The sequence below is a fragment of the Pongo abelii genome, chromosome 10 (assembly GCF_028885655.2).
Source record: "Pongo abelii isolate AG06213 chromosome 10, NHGRI_mPonAbe1-v2.0_pri, whole genome shotgun sequence".
NCBI lineage: Eukaryota > Metazoa > Chordata > Mammalia > Primates > Hominidae > Pongo > Pongo abelii.
This window is the reverse complement of record NC_071995.2, coordinates 50,483,030-50,499,878: the sequence shown is the minus strand read 5'-3', so window position 1 is coordinate 50,499,878 and position 16,849 is coordinate 50,483,030. Positions and strand designations below refer to the sequence as shown.

Genomic DNA, 16,849 nt, shown 5'->3' with positions numbered 1-16,849 from the left:
GGCTGAGAACTTGCTCTTTGTGCATTCATATGCGCACCTCCTCCCTGAAGGGTGAGGTCCTAGAGGCAGCTGCTGTGCGTTCTTGAACTTCTGTTGCACCTTCCTTCTCCTTGTCAGCCACGACATCACCTTCACAGCCCTCCTCCTTCCTCTCCCTTCTTCCTTGGAGTCCTTGCCTGGGGTCCTGTCCCCACTGGGGCTCTGCACCCATCCTGGGAACCTCCTGAGGCTGGCTGGTCTGGCTGAGTGGCCCAGGGGCAGAGAAGTGCTGACCTGTCACTCTCAGCATGGGGTCATAGATCTCTTGGGGATTAGGGGTTGTGTCCAGCCCTACAGGATGGTCCCTCTCCCAATTTAAGGTTATTTCAGGGGAGTAACCCTGGGAAAAGAAAGTAATTTGGAAATTTGGAGGGATTATCAAGGTGTGTTGTGTGTTTTGAACTTGATCTCTTGCTGCCAGGCAAACCAAAACTGCTAATATCTCAGTTAGGTGGCTGGCACCATCAGCCAGCCAAGCTCCCAGGCTCTACATAAGGGCCATCCCCATCCCAGAACTTCAGAAGGCTTCTGAGTTTCCTCCAGCCTTCTGAGCCCACCCTTCCTTTGGAAGACCTTGCTGTCTGCCATGAGTTGCCAGATAAGCTACAGCCAGCAGCCCTCTGGTGGGGTCTACTGCCAGGCCTTCAGCAGCCACTCAACAGTGGTGTCAGGCCACAGCTGGATCAGCTCCATCATGTCGTCCATTGCCTCCAGCTCAGGAAAGGCTGGTGGTGGGTGGGTCTGCTGTCTGTGCCACGATGGGGGAAGGTTTCTGCAGCCAGAGTCTCCATGGCCTTGCGGGGAAGAAGACGATCCCTATCAGTGTGGCTGGAGGTGGCACCTGGGCTGGTGGGTTCAGGGGGGCTGGTGGGTTCAGCGGGGCTCGTGGGTTTGGGGGGCCTGGTGGGGGATGTTTTGGAGGCAGTGGTTTTGGAGGTGGTGGAAGAGGGATGGGTGAAAGCTTTGGTGGAAGAGCTGGGGGCTTTGGTGGAGGAATTGGAGGCTTCAGAGGAGGAGCCAGGGGTTTCTGCAGAGGAGCTGGTGGCTTTGGTGGCTCTAGTGGCTTTGGTGGCTCTGGAAGCTTTGGTGGTCCTGATGGCTTTGGTGGCCTCAGTGACCTCAGTGATCTAGGTGGCTTCCTGGGTGGAATCCAGGAAGTGACTGTCAACCAGAGCCTTCTGCAGCCCCTCCAGATGGAGACTGACCTTAAGTTTGGGCAAGTAAAGGCCCAGAAGTGGGAGCAGATCAAGACCCTCAACAACGTTTGCCTCCTTCATCGACAGGTGAGCCCATCTCAAGCCAGCTAGACAGTGAGGAAATCTGGCTCAGTTGTGTTGGTCTTTTTTTTCCCTCTTCTCCTTATGAGTCTGAGGAAGGAGCTGTGGGTTCACCCAATATGTCAAGCCCTCTGTGGTATCTCAGCAGTAGTGGGCCTGCTTACAGCAGCAACAGGTGAGGAAAACGCTGCAGCCCCTCCCTGGATGGAGGTGCCATCCCTCTGTGTGCCCCATCCCGTGGCTCCTCAGAGGGGCTGCTGAGGCTGCTGCTCCGGGGACTGCTGGCTGCCATCACTGATGTCTCCTAACCATTGCCTTCTGAAACCCAAATGCAGAACTCCCCCTCCATCTCGGAGGACTTGCAAGCTGCTCATCTTTGAAAGAGAGGCCGACTCTGCCCAAGCTGAATTTGTATTTGAGGGATGAGTCAACCTGCCATCAGCTTTGTGACATGAGATGAGGGTGAAGGGGCACCTCCTCCTAGATGCTTCTCATAGGAAGATTTTAGTGTGAGGAGCTGCAAATGTTGAAGGCATATAAGGCTTGTTTGCACGTATATGTGCAAGGGCCTGGCTGAATGAATGATCTATGGGGGTGTCTGCGTTCTGGATATTCCATGCAACGGAAACCATGGCAATGACAGTGGTGACTGTGTGGTGTCTGGGCTTGGTTAGCTGCTGAGAGTGTCATCAGTACTCTTGGGGTGTGATGTGTGGAGATCTCTTTGTGACCCTGGGGTAATAGTAGGCCTCACAGAAAGGGCTTGTAGTGATTCTTTGCGGGGTCCCATTTCCATATGTGTCCCGGGCAAAGATGAAGAAGTTAGTCTTAACATTGGAACATCACACCTTTTTAGAGGTGAAGCTCTTGAAAGTTAAGTGACCTTCTAGAGGTACCTAGCTGGTTCCTGGCAGACATCTGGGTGTCTGGATAAATTTATTTACAGAGGCCGGGTGCGTTGTTTCACTCAGACTCCTAGGGAGTCTGAGGCAGGTGGACTGCTTGAGTCCAGGAGTCTGAGACCAGCCTGGGCAACATAGTGAGACCCTGTCTCTACAAAAAATACAAAAATTAGCCAGGCATGGTGGTGCACACCTGTAGTCTTAGCTACCTGGGGGGCTGAGGAGGGAGAATCGCCTGAGCCTAAGAGGCAGAGGTTGCAGTGAGCCAAGACTGCGCCACTGCACTCCAGCCTGGGCAACAGAGTGAGAGCCTGTCTCAAAAAAAATTTGTTTACAGAAAAACAGAAAGTGATGCTGAAAATGCAGCTGCTCCACAGCAAGTGGGTTTGGCTGCCCAAGGTCTCAGCAGTAACCCTTATCATCCTCAAAGGGGCCTTCCGAGATCTTGGAATCCTGAGTGTCTAGCATAAGGCCTGACACATGCTCGGTGCTCTGCAAACGTTTGTTGAATGACCAGTTGACTGATAGTTACTCCCTTGCTTATATGGCTAGCGTTGAATTTTGTGCAGAAATGTCTCATAGCAAATAAAAGTTTGAGACATCTTTAGCCGGTGGTTAAGTTTAAATGCAGGGCTCAGGTGCATCTAGGATCCTTCTTGGGAAAAGGTCTGCTTGAGAGACATTTCTCTGTGGTTTTCTCTAATTCCCACCTGAGTGCAGTGTACCCAGGACTGTAAACATCTTCCTGGAGACTGCATCTGCTGTAGAATACTCACTAAGTACCTATGGAGAGCCCATGGTTCTACCGTACTTGCTGTACATAGAGTTGGCACCAGAAAATTCCCCTGAAAGCTCTTGGCAGCTCAGCCATCTCCCTCTGATCCCATAAACAGTTGAAAAAAATCAAAATTTCTCCAGAAAGCCTTCTAGGATCAATCAGAATAGTATAAGGAAGGGGTATCTACTTCACTGTCCAATTATCATCATCATTATTAAGTGGTGCCTGGCACATATTAAGTGCTAGTAAATGTCTGTAGAATGAACTCGGTGTTACCTGAACCCAGAAGGCCATACATTGGAAAGATGCAGGCCTTGGGCTAAACTGGTGGGACAAGAAGCCCTGAGTCCATGTGATTCATGGGATGTGCTCTGGGGCCATGGGGATGACTGAGAGAAGGCAGACCACAGGTAACCTTTCTCTCACAGGTATGAAGATGAGGTCAACAAGTGCACAGCTGCAGAGAATGACTTTGTGGTCCTGAAGATGGTGAGGGGCCTCTTCCCAGCTTCCCACCCCAAAGCCCTGCTAACCTGAGTGGTTTGAGAGTGGAGGGGAGGCAGAAGCTTAGTGCTGTTGATCTGAGGACTTCTTGTAGACCTTGCAAGTGAGGGCCAGGAAGAGGGAGGAGGCCAGACAGGCTTCAGGCCCCAGCAGCTCCCTGCCCACCTTTGCTGAAGGGTGTGAAGATCCCAGCAGCCTTTTGCCAAGTCCTTTCCTGATGGGCATGCAGGGTTTATGAACCTGATTAGGCCTTAAGTTGTGATTAGAAAATGGACCAAAGGAAGAAATCATTTCTTTCTTTTTTCTATTAGGAGTGCATTCCCAGGAGCTATTTAAAGAGAGAGACTTTGAGTGTGGCAAATTTAAATTCTCCCTCAGACCCCCTTCCTCACATATTCTTCTCCCCTGGCCTCAGTGTAAGGGCCCCAGCCCCAGACTTCATTCTTCCTCTCACCTTATAGTTTCTTTGTGCCCTTCCCTGGCATGCATTCACCAGCCCAGCCTGCAGAGTACTTGGTTTAGCAATGTTAGGGTGCAGCTGCCTGTGCCTGGATGGGGTCTCCTTTCCCCTGAGTGGGAGCTCCCAGGGGCAGGGCCCTGTGGCCCCTTCTTCCTGCCCCTTTCCATAGTATGCAGGACTGGACAGAGCCACAGGTTGTGGAGACAGTGACTGAATTATCTCCCAGGATGTCGATGCTGCCCACATGACCAAAGTGGAGCTGGAGGCCAGCGTGGAGAGGATGACAGGCGAGATGAACTTCCTGAAAGCCCTCTACGATGCTGGAAGTCTCTCCTCATTGCCATTCCTCGGGACTCACCTGCCCTGCCTCCTAGAGGAGAGGGCATTTAGAAGTCCAGCAGGACGGTGGGTCTGTCTGTCCTGACCAGAGAGACACTGGCCCACCTTTGTGGGTAGTTCTGTTCTCTACCTGGACCATTCGAACCTCTGCCTCCTCACCTTGTTTCTTCTGTTGTAGAAGTGGCCATTGCCTTCCAGAAAAGCCTCTAGTGGGGGTCCCTTAGTCCTGAGCACCCCTCTCCTGAGCTGGTGGCTTCCCGTCCTCTGTTGGGCAGCCTGGTGTGGGTCTGCTCAGGAGGGGGCATGTTTGCTTGGCCCAGTGGGAGCTGTCCCAGATGCAGTCAGACACCAGCGACACTTCTGTGGTTCTTTCCATGGACAACAACCGCTGCTTTCCATGGACCTGGACAGCATCATTGCCAAGGTCTGCACCCAGTACGAGGAGATTGCCCAGAGGAGCTAGGCCAAGGCCGAGGCCCTGTACCAGACCAAGATGGGTGACAGCATCATGTAGCTTTGAAGAATCTTGCTCCCCCATCAATCTGCCTAGACAATCCACACAGGAGGGCAGACCCCGCCTCCAAGCCATTCTTCCCACACCTCCATATGGCAGTTACCTCATCTTCCCACTGGTCTGGTCTTATTAATAGAGAGCTTTCTTCCCAGTCAGAAAGCTCTGACTTTGCTCTAACCCAGTGCTTCTCAACAGAGGGTGGGAAAGGTACGATTTTCCCCCATGGGACATTTGGAAATATCTTCAGGCATTTTTGATTGTCATACCTAAAAGTGGGGTGGGGGTACTAACTGACCTCTAGTGGGTAGAGGCCAGGGATGCTGTAAACATCTTATAATGCACAGGATGCCAGCCTCTGCAAAAAGAACTATCATGCCCAAAATGTCAATAGTGCCAAGGCTGAAAAATTCTTAACCTAAATCTTTCTTGCTGCATCCCCTTTATTGTTATTTCGTGTTAGAAACTCTTCCATTTCTCCTCCACAAAGGCTCTGCATCTGCGTGTGCTTCTGATCACACTGAGGTGTTGAAGCCGGTATCTGGAACAGCCAAGGGAGGGGGATGGGCAAAGTCTAACTCCACAGGCACAGGGAATTCTGTACATTTCCTTCCCATTCCCCAAATCTGAATGAGACAGAGTTGGTCCATCTACATTTGACTCTTCCCCTGGATTTTCTGCTGATTAAGAAAGAAGCTGACTCCAGCATCCGGGATGTTTGCATTCAAGTGCCCACACTATCACTCCATAGCTGGATGACTTTGATCATGGAACTCAGGCAATCTGAGTCTCAATTTTCCTTTTGTATAAGATGGGGATAATAATGCCTTTCTCATCAAGTTGTTGTGAGGACGAATGAGATAAAACAGAGGGTCTGGTGCACAGCGACAGCTCAACAGACAGTAACTACTGTTCTGGAAGACAGGGCCTCTGATGCGGGGAGAGAGCACTGGGTCTGTATATGCCTGTGCTCTGGTTTTTCCATTTGTGGTATGAAGGTGTTGAAGCAGGTGAACTAAAAGACCCCTTTTCTGAAAATGTGACTTTTCTGGACACAGTTGGGGGAGCAGCAGACCATGGCCAGCAGGCATGGGGATGACCTGAGGAACACCAACAGTGAGATCATGGAGCTCAACAGGATGACCCAGAGGCTGTGGGTGGAGATCGAGAGCATCAAGAAGCAGGTGTGGTTGAGGAGGAAAAGAACATGACCAGGGCTGTGGGCTTATGCTTCCATCATGACACTCAGGCCTAGCACCTATGCAAAGCGAAATGCCCCACACTCACGTACACTAAGATTTCCTGGGTGATGTGCTGGGCTAGCGCTGAACTAAGATTGTTACGTGGATTTAGTGTCTGCTTCCCTGGAGCTTGAAGGTTGATATGGGATAGAAACTGAGTAAAGACATGATTAGGTGGTTGGAGAAAGAAGTTGACTGTTGAAGACTGAATTGGGGGAGTAGCCAAGGAAGCCCACATCTAGATGGGCTAAGGCAGAGGGAAGGTTTCTCTGATAATTCATGAAGACTTCCCGGAGGAGGGAAGTTTTCAGAAGATGCTCAGTTATTTCCCATAAAAAAGGAGAGAGGCACAGGAAGGGTCTGGCTCCTCCTGAGTTGGTATGGCCCCTTGAAGTCAGGTGTTTCTAATCCCACTCCCTGGTGTGCTAGGACCTAGATCCAAGCAAGCCCAGGCTTCTCTGCTGACCAGCTGCATAGCCTTTAACTCCTGTGCCTGGGGTTTCCTCATTTACCCAACATCAGGTAACACACGTGCAAACACCAAGCACACAGGACGGGCTGTCAGTGAATGACACTGGAATCTAAATTGACTCCTGGCTCCCCACACTAAGAACGCCAAGCTGCAGACGACCATCGCTGATGCAGAGCAGCGCTAGGAGGTGGCCCTCAAGGACACCAATGCCAAGCTTCAGGACATCAAGTCTGGACTGCGGCAGGCCAAAGAGGACCTGGCCCTGCTGCTTTGTGCTTACCAGGCGCTGATGAATGTCAAGCTGGCCCTGGACGTGGAGATCGCCACCTACCGGACCCTCCTGGAGGGCGAGGAGTGCAGGTGAGAGTCCGTCTGGTTCCCGGGAGGCCAGAGGCCTGGGGCTTTCCTGCCTGAGTGTGCTGCCAGGTGGGGGAGCTGTGCGTTCTGTGGGAGGTGGCGGTGGCCATTGGCAGGCACAGCCTCTTGTTCAGGGTTGGGAGATGCTGTCACACCAAGAAAGCTGTGCTTCCTATGCCATATGAACACGTTAGCGCCTTACCTGGGGTAACGTCCTATGTTTTAGCTATACAGTGTATGTCTGCAAAGATGAGGGGTCATAGACACAAATGTTATTTCTAGACCATTTCTTTATTACTGCCTTAATTGCAAGTTTTTGAAGAGTGTGTTCCCGTATACTGGCACATGGGTATAGGGCTCTGTCCCATGGGGGTTCAAATAGCATTTGCTAAATGAAGAGTATCTTGAGGAGGTGGAGAGGATGGGTGGGTCCAGAAATGTTCTGTATCCTCTGGTCTGTATCTCTTTGAGAGATGTCAGTGGAAAGAGTAACACTTTAACCTTACCCAATAGAAAGAAGAATGTGTTTTATGATTTTCTGAGCACCCGTCCAGCTTATTTCTCACTCTCTATATCAATTAGGAGGGAATAGGAGTGGGGTGACCAAGGCTCTGCCTGCTGTTGACCTAAGGAAAACCATTTAGGGAGAGGGAGGAACTGAGCGAACTGTCTGGTCTTCCGCACAGGGTGTCTGGGAGGTGCCAGAGTTCCGTGAGCCTCGGTGAGTATTGGGTTCTTTCTCCGGGAAGGGGCTGGAGGCCTCGGAATGCAGTTTCTCAAGCTATGTGCCAGCGCTGGTGCAAGGGCAACCGGCCTGCAGGCTGGAAGAGCTGTTGGTGGCTGTTTTGGAGGAACCAACCTCCCCTCCCGTCTTTGAAGCCTGTCCTCCCCACGCGGGGCGTCACCCCGGGGAAGACCTGCGGCCCGGGACTGTGGGAGGGGCTGGCGTGCGGGGCGGACACTGCCAGGCTCCCTGACCCCGACCCTGTTTGCAGACATGGGCCACAGCAGCACTGGCAGCGGCTGCGCCCTGGGAGGAGGAGCCGGAGCCGGAGCCGGGGCCCGTGGCGGTAGCGGGGGCCGCAGCGGCTGGGGCTTGGGCGGGAGCTCCGCGGTGCTTGGGGGCTTCTGTGGCTCCGGGACTCCTGCGCCGTTAGCCGGGGTGGCGGCGGCGGCACCAGCAGCGCGGCAAGAGTCTCACAAAGCTCCTCCCAGAGCCGGCGGTCCCGCCACAAATTCTGAACCCCGCGCCAGGGGCGTCCTCGGACCCCAGTCCCCTTCGCCCTCCGGCATGTCCCGCTCTGAGCTCCCCCGCACCCCCGCGGGGCCCCTTCCCTCCGCTGCTTCTGACCTGTGTCCCGGAGCCCCACCTTCCCAGACTGCTGGCATCGCAGCAGCCCGAAAGTTGCCGGGAAGGATGAGCAGGCGGTAAACCCTCCACCGCGGACTCGGCGGCTCATGCCTGTAATCCCGGCACTTTGGGAGGCCGAGGCGGGAGGATCACGTGAGCCCAAGAGTTCGAGGCTGCATTGAGCTAGCATGGCACCACTGCACTCCAGCCTGGGCAACTGAGGGAGACCCTGTCTCTAAACAAACAAACAAAATCTGAAAAAACATCCACCCACACAAGGCAGTGCCCAGGAGCTGTGCCATGTCACCACTTGTGCCCTGAAGGTGCCCTCACCCCAGCCAATGTCCCACTGCCTTATGGGACAGTTGCAATCGGCCCATTCCCTTTCCTGTAGGCAGGACCTCCCCGGTCACCACTTCCTGCTGGTACTTTGATTTCCCGTCTTGGCTTCAAGAAAGGAATTCTTTGTTCTGTACAATCTTCAATAAAGTGTGTTGTGTTTCAGACATCATGGTAGAATTTTTATTCTGGATTCCAGGTCATTGAGACTTTCTCTGTGGCCAGTGGGTCATTCACAGTCCCTTTCACACACACAGCTCTGGTCTAAGCTGGGAGGGGGACCCTGGGGAGGAAGTACTGAGAGTTCCCAGGCTGGGGGGCCTTTTCACCCAAGAGATACTATGGATGACATACATCAACCTTCCTAATTGTACAGATTTGAATTCATAAACATTTCATTTTATTTGAAAAAAATTGTAGGTTAGATTTCCTTGTTTTTCTAGTAATTCGAAATATGTCTGAAATTATCCAGGAATCACAGCTAATTATAATCAAAGGAGTTGCTGGTAGTCAAACATTTTCAAAAGCAATTATAAAAATTCAAATGTTTTATGGCAAAAGTTATATATGCCAAGGATGTATGTTAACATGTTTGATATGATGTAGGGCGGAGCCTTCAAATATTGACAGTTATGAGAACAAAGAACTTCAAATGGTCTGGTAACAGGTCACCTCCACCCTCATCCCTACCCCTACCCCAGATGGGAGCACAGAATACAGGCAGATCCAGGAATACTTGGATAGAACAGAAGTTTGGTGCCGGGTGTGGGGGCCCCTTGCAAATTAGGGCATGTGAGTGGAAGAAGTAAAAGATAAGCAAACATGCAAAGGCATACATGCATGACAGCCTTCCTCGTAAAATGCTCACTAATGTGGGGGACTGAGAAAGGTTGTCAGAGAAAGCAAGAAAGAGACAATACTCCTTGATAACAGATCAGAGAAACTCTTAGCTAAGTACACAAAAAGCCAAGAGGGATAGCCAAAGGCTCACCACACTAGAAAAACAACACATAACTACAGCTTCAACAGAGAATGTTCCAGCTGTAAGGTGAAGCACTTATCTGGGATAGTCTAAATCAGAGAGCAGGAAGCCTGGGGACTATCCACTGCAGCTTGCACTGGGAGGGGCTAAGGCTTCACCTCTCAAAAACAAGCCTACTGTCCAAGGATTCTCTTTTCTCCGTGCCCTCATTCTTTTTTTCTTTTTTATTATTATTATACTTTAAATTCTAGGGTACATATGTACAACGTGCAGGTTTGTTACATATGTATACATGTGCCATGTTGGTGTGCTGCACCCGTTAGCTCGTCATTTACATTAGGTATATCTCCTAATGCTATTCCTCCTCCCTCCCCCTCCTCCCTCCCCCTACCACATGACAGGCCCTGGTGTGTGACCCTGGTGTGTGACAGAACCCTGCGTCCAAGTGTTCTCATTGTTCAATTCCCACCTATGAGTGAGAACATGTGATGTTTGGTTTTCTGTCCTTGCAATAGTTTGCTGAGAATGATGGTTTCTAGCTTCATCCATGTCCTTACAAAGGACATGAACTCATCCTTTTTTATGGCTGCATAGTATTCCATGGTGTATATGTGTCACATTTTCTTAATCCAGTCTATTGTTGATGGACATTTGGGTTGGTTCCAAGTGTTTGCTAGTATCTCCACGCCCTCACTCTTATCCTTTATCTTTTTGATATAGCCATCCTAACAGTTGTGAAGTAGTCTCATCGCGGTTTTGATCTGCATTTCTCTGACGGTTAGTGATGTTGAACACTTGTACACTGTGGGTGGGAAGGTAAGTTGGTACAGTATGGCCATGATGGAAAACAGTATGGAGGTTCCTCAAAACATTAAAAATGGAACTACCATATGACCCAGCAACTCCATGTCTGAGTATATATCCAAGGGAAATTAAAGCACTATCTTGAAGAGATATCTGCGCCTCCATGTTCACTGCAGCTTTATCCACAATAGCCAAGATATGAAATCAACCTAAGTGTCCGTTGATGGATAAACGGACAAAGAAAATGTAGAATATATACACAATGGGATATTATTTAGCCACACAAAGGAGGAAATCTTGTCATTTGCAACAACATAGAAAAATGGAGGACATGATGCTAAGTGAAATAAGCCAGACATTGAAAGACAAATATTTTAGCCGGGAGTGGTGGCACATGCCTGTGATCCCAGCTACTTGGGAGGTTGAGGCATGAGAATCGCTTGAACCCGGGAGGTGGAGGTTGCAGTGAATACTTCAGCCTGGGCAACAGAGCAAAACCCTGCCCTGTCTCAAAAAAAAAAAAAAAAAAAAAAAAAAAAGAAGAAGACAAATACCTTAGAATCTCACTATATGTGTAATCTAAGACAGTCAAACTCATAGAAATGGAGTTGAAGGGTGGTTGCCAGGGGTTGGAAGTAGGGGTGGGAGAAATGGGGAGATGTTGGTTAAAGGGTACAAAATTTCAGTTATAATGAAATTTTCTCTACGGTGAACAAGTTCTCTAAATGAACAAGAAAAAGTGAGCCCCCATGTGCCTCCTAAGCAATGAATGCAGCTTGGAGAGATTGCCCTTTAGCTTAATGACAGAGGAGATACTTTTGGCTTGTTTCAAACTCATCAATAAATTGCCATCTTCCTTTAAATAGATGATTAAAGAAAAGCTTGTCTGCATCTTTTATATGATTTACAATATATTACAGGGCCACAGTTTCCTGCTTATGGTGACTTTCTAATTTAAGGGAAGCTGGATGAAAAATGCAGTTTGGTTAATGGAAATTTACTTTTGTAATAATATAATAATCGCTAAAGTTGATGATCTCTTGTTATTTGCCTGACATGTGCTGAGCTTTTTCTGAATTAGCCCATCTAATCTTCACAGCCCTGTGAGGTAGGCAGTGTTATGGCCTCTGCTTCACAAAAGAGGAAATGAAAGCACAGAGAGATGAATGAACTCATCCAAGGTCATGTAACTAGAAGGGATGGCACCAGGATTCAAACTCCAGCAGGCCTAACCTCAAAGCCCTCCTAAATTGCCCCATAAAGCAGAAGATAAGATAGTACAGCAAGAAACTCTCAGGCTTTGGAACCCAGCTGCTAGGTGTAATCTGGGCCCACTCCTTACCAGGAGTGTGTGACCTTGAGCAGGCTGCTTGGCCACCCTCCCGACCCCTCACCCAAAAGTCATCAGTAAAATGCAGTTGTGTGGATGGAATCATGTCATCTGTTTAATTCTTGGCACATTGTAAGAGCTCAATAAAGTGTCATTACTAATTATGGCCAACGTTTCAGGAACCTGTCTATTCTTTAAATGAAGAGAATAATACACTGCAAATTCCTTATGGTTATAAAGCACTGTAATCTCTCCCATCATGGTCAAGTGAGACACGAACCTGGAATTGATGGCAGGACTCATATTACCCTCAGGGACTTGGAATGCTGGTCCCACCCCACCACTAACTACCCCTGTAACCTTGAGACTGGCCCGTCCTCTTTGATCCAACATATAGAAGCATTCTCTGCCCAGACAGCACCATTCCTCTGCCGGGACCTCACTGTTTCTTTTGGAATTCAATCCAAGTCTAACCTGTAGCCTTATTTTCCTTTGGGGCCACACCTGCCTAGCTGCTCCCTTTGCTTCAGAGACAAAAGAGTTGCCAGGCTGAGGCACAAGAATCACTTGAACCCGGGAGGTGGAGGTTGCAGTGAGCATTTCAGCCTGGGTGAATTATAAACAAATAAATGGTTGTATAAATAAATAAATAAATGATTGTATAAATAGTCATGACTTCCAGCATGTTGGATGGAAGAGCTTTGACACGCTTGGCACAATATTGTCTCTGGACCTTTGCCGTGGGAATTTGCAAGCTGCCCTTAGTGAGGCCTCTAGACAATACCCAGGCCCAAAAGCACCTATTGGGTTTGCCGAGAAGGAAGGAACTGCCTGGTTCTTATGCCCTAGGCAGACACTGAGATTCTAGGTTAAAGGGATGTCAAAGTGGCATCCAGGCTAGTTTTGGGCCTCAGGAGGAGCTTAAGGTCCTAGTTGTTGCCCCAAGCACACACCCCAACTCAGAAATCAGAGGATTCACCAGGGATGTTCCTGTGTGCCTGGCACCACCTTCCCACCCCTGCATGCAGGCTTGTTAGAGATTGAAGGTGGAACGCCCCATATAGTCATCTCTCCCAGGCTGCAGGAGCACAGACGCACCTGGGAATTTCACATAGGCCTCCTTATTCTTTCTGAATTCGGGGGGGAGGGTAGCCAAGTTCTCATTCTATCTGCACCACCAACTTTTCTGGGTAACTTTGGCCAAGTCCCTGTCTTTGTACCCATTTCTTCCTTGTAAAATGAAGGACTGGGCTGATACCGTCCATCATATGTTTGGCTGTGATGCTCTTATGCAGGAAGAAGATTGGGCCAAGGGTGGGGAAGCCAAGGCTAGCAGCTTCTATTCAGTCCCAAGAGGTTTCTCTCCCTGATATGTGTCACATCACTGCCTCTCCTGTGCTGACGACAGGTCAAAAGGCTCTCATTTCAAGGAGGTTAAAGGCCCCCATTCCTAGACCGGGGCTGCAGCTCTCCACTCTCTCCTTGGTGGGGACTGGTGAGTGAGAGTCTCCCTCCCTTCCTTTTTCCAGCCCCACGCCCCTGACACACCTCTGTGATATCCACCTCCAGACCCTGGGAAATGTAGGGTGAGGTGGGGGATAGAGCTTTGGGAGCTGCTCCTGCTGGTCACGCCAGCAGCTCTTCTGAAACCTGCTTCCCGCTGCTGTCTGGAACTGTGATCCAGGTGGCTGATAGTTGCTCTGGGCCTCACCTTCTTGGCAGCCCTGGGTCTCAGTAACTGGGAGATGGGCTGGGTGAGCTGGAGCCTTCAACTAACTTCCCACTTTCCTTTTAAGGTGGCAGGTGGGGAGAGGAGGAAGTGGGCACATCTCTCTCCAAGGACCCCATCTCTTCTGCAATACATGTAGGTTCCGAAGTGGGAATGCCTGGGTTCAAATCTCCATTCCACTATTTTCATTAGTGTATTCTTGGACAAGATTCTCTTTCTAAGTCTCACTTTCTCCATTTGCAAAATGAACATAGTAAGAGTATCTTCCTTATGATGTTGGTATTTAGATTTCACAAGACCTTCCATATTATAGACAGCACAGTGCATGGTCCATGGAAATCACCTGGTGAAGTTCACTATTATGATAATGATCGTTACTCCTATCTGTGTCCTTAGACTGAATGGAATTCAAGAGGCCGTTTCATTTGTCCTGTTTCCTCCAGGCCAGTGGTCTCCAAACTTGCTGCACATTAAAACCACCTTTTAAAAATTCTGAAGTCCAGCTCATAGCCCCAGACCAATTAAACTCTACTCCTTAGGTGTGGGCCCAGGCACCAGCGATTTTGAAGCTTTCTAGGTGATTCCAATGTGAGCCAGTTTAGAAACCGCTGCTCTCTGCAGTCTAACCAGCTGAGGAGTTTCTTTTAGGGGTAGTGATTCATCCTAGGAATATTATTTACCCACTAATATTGATCTGAGTTGAAACATTTCCTTTGAGACAAGCAAAATCTCTCGTGCTTCACTTTAAGTCATTTTTTTTTTCTTCTGAGGAAGTAGAGAATAACTATCACCCTCCACCAAAAGCTCAGTTAGTGGGTGTGTCCCTCCTCCCCTCCCAAGCCCTTCAAGGGAAGACAGCAGCCCAGCAGGGGCCATCAGCTGACGGGAGGTAGACGACGATGTTGGCATTGGATGCTGAAAGCTGATCATAGACAGAGATCAAAGAAGCTTCCTAAACTCTGCTGTCTGGGACTTCCTTTTTTATGTTATCACAGTGGAATATTTTCACATTCAGCATGAGAGTATATAGAAACCTGGGTGAGTGCTGAACAAATTCCACTCAAAGACATTGCTGGAGCCCTCTGTGACCCAAGCCAAACTCAGGCCTCAGGGTTTCCCAGTTGCTCCCTCGAGGCAAGGGGGCCTCTTCATGGCTCCCCCATCCCACCGCCTCACGTGCCCATTCCTTCCTCTAGGCCTTGGCACGAGCAGTTTCTCTGGTCCTTCCCAGTCCCAGTCCCTACCACAGAGCACCCTCCCACTGGCCTACAGTACATCCTTTGAGGTTAGCTTGAGCTTGCCTTTGCTTCTGTGAAGCCTTTTCCAGCTGCCTCTCTTTCCAAAAACTCTCATCGCATTCATAGGTCTCAATGCTGTAGCCATAACCACACAATAACACCTCTCGTAAGAGTAAGCCTTTTAAAATATTTGTTGTCTTCAAGTGCTCTATTTAAGGGTGAATAATTCATCTATTTAAGATGAATAGGGTTCAGGGAACTCAGTGATTAGTTCAATCATAAAACTGGTACATGGGGGGAGCTGGGCTTTAACTCCAGGGGCACTTAATTGTGGGGCCCAAGCTCTTGGTTCTCCAAGCTGTCCATGTGTCTTTACTTTAGCTCAGTCATGAAGGCCTTTGTTATTGGCACAGTCTGCCCAGCAGTTGTGGGAGGAAAGGGGCTCCTGGTCCATGAAGTTTTGTCCCAACAGCAAGGAGCTTCCTATCTGTTTAGGTGGCAGTAGAGATGGATGCAAAGGGGTTAATTATGTGCATTCTTCATGAGGGGGAGGTGGGGTTGAAAGTGAGTGGTGCAGCCGGAGAGAGAGGTGGGTTCACAGGGAGGGGTTGGGGAACAGAACCCCACTTGTGTGACTCCTTGGGGCTTACAAAGTGCCCTTCCATATTTGATCATAGCCATTCATTACTATCAGTCTACAAAGCTGTTATTTTATATATATATATATATATATAGAGAGAGAGAGAGAGAGAGAGAGAGAGAGAGATTTTGAGACAGAGTCTCCCTCTGTTGCCCAGGCTGGAGCACAGTGGCACCATCTTGGCTCACTGCAACCTCTACCTCCCAGATTCAAGCGATTCTCCTGCCTCAGCCTCCCAAGTAGCTGGGATTATAAATTTTTGTGTTTTTAGTAGAGACGAGGTTTCACTATGTTGGCCAGGTTGGTCTCAAAACTCCTGACCTCAGGTGAGCCACCCACCTCTGCCTCCAAAAGTGCTGGGATTACAGGTGTGAGCCACTGTGCCCACCTGGCTACTATTTTCTTTATTTTAGAGGTCAGGAAACTGAGGTTCAAGGAGTCAAGTGTCCCAGCCATGAGGCTAGGAGGGGGCGGAGCCAGGAGTCAGAGCTGGGTTTCAAGATGCACAACTCAAGGATCTGTTTGCCTTACCACTGCTGTTTCCTGTCTGGTACTTACTGTCCCTTCTCCTATCAGCCCCCATTTTCTCAGCCAGACCCCTGCTTCTTCCCCCTGCTCTGTTCTCTCTGCCTCTCCTCTGATACCTGACTCAGAATCCTGGTCTTCAGGCAGCTTTCTCACACGAACCCACCCCTTTCCCTAGCTTCACCTCTCTTTCCTTCCTCTGCTTCTACTGGTTCTCTCCTTGTCACTCTGTGCTGGAGGCTAGGCCCTGGCTTCCCTCTCTTACCTTAGGGTTAGGAGTACGGCTATGTGGACCATAGGTGCCTAGAACTAGGGTGCCCAACTGTTCTGATTTGCCCAGGTATATCTTCGTTTAAGTACTGAAAATCCCAGGCAAAGCAGGGCAGCTGTCATCCCACCCGGATCTGTGAGCAGCTATTTCTGCTTGTTTAGTGATTCCAGTGCTCTGCTTTTTTATCCCCACATGACTTATAGCTTTGAATCCTTGAGAAATAGACACTTTGGTTCCTTAAGTGTCTGAGGCTCTAGAGTAGGCAGCTTGCCTAAGATGACACAGCCAGCAAGCAGCAGGGCTTCTGCCTATAAATTTCAGGCTCATTGTCTCCTCTATCCCACAGTGTCTCCTGGATGACCCACTGAACAGATACCATGCACGGAATGCAGAGGTTCATGAGAAGAGGGCGTGGAAGCTTGGAATTGCCCTTGGAGCCTTTCCCTGTCCCAGGATGACTTTTCTTTTTTTTTTTTTTTTTTTTTTTTTTGCCAGGCTAAAAAGGAAGCTCTTGGATAAGCTCTCACTTTATTTTTTTTTTTTTTGAGAAAATTATAATTTTCTTTATTTTGATGAATCATATATTCACCCACTATAATTTTGATTATTATTTACTATGCTAAGCAATTACTTCTGGTAATAGCTCACCAATAAACTAAGCTGCTTCTTTTTTTTTTTTTTTTTCTTTTATTATTATTATTATTATTATTATACTTTAGGTTTTATGGTACATGTGCGCAATGTGCAGGTAAGTTACATA

The 16,849-nt window shown here is 49.1% G+C and overlaps 1 protein-coding gene across 1 annotated transcript; it reads left to right on the top strand.

Moving 5' to 3' along the window:
• Positions 1-797: 797 nt before the first annotated feature.
• Positions 798-8,312, top strand: LOC100434448 (keratin, type II cytoskeletal 3-like). The gene is given in 10 exon segments (XM_054528504.1): positions 798-1,300; positions 1,302-1,322; positions 3,425-3,485; positions 4,187-4,279; positions 4,620-4,691; positions 4,694-4,790; positions 5,867-5,994; positions 6,663-6,883; positions 7,567-7,601; positions 7,876-8,312. Coding segments are annotated over 10 exon segments (1,668 nt in total).
• The last annotated feature ends 8,537 nt before the right edge of the window (positions 8,313-16,849 follow it).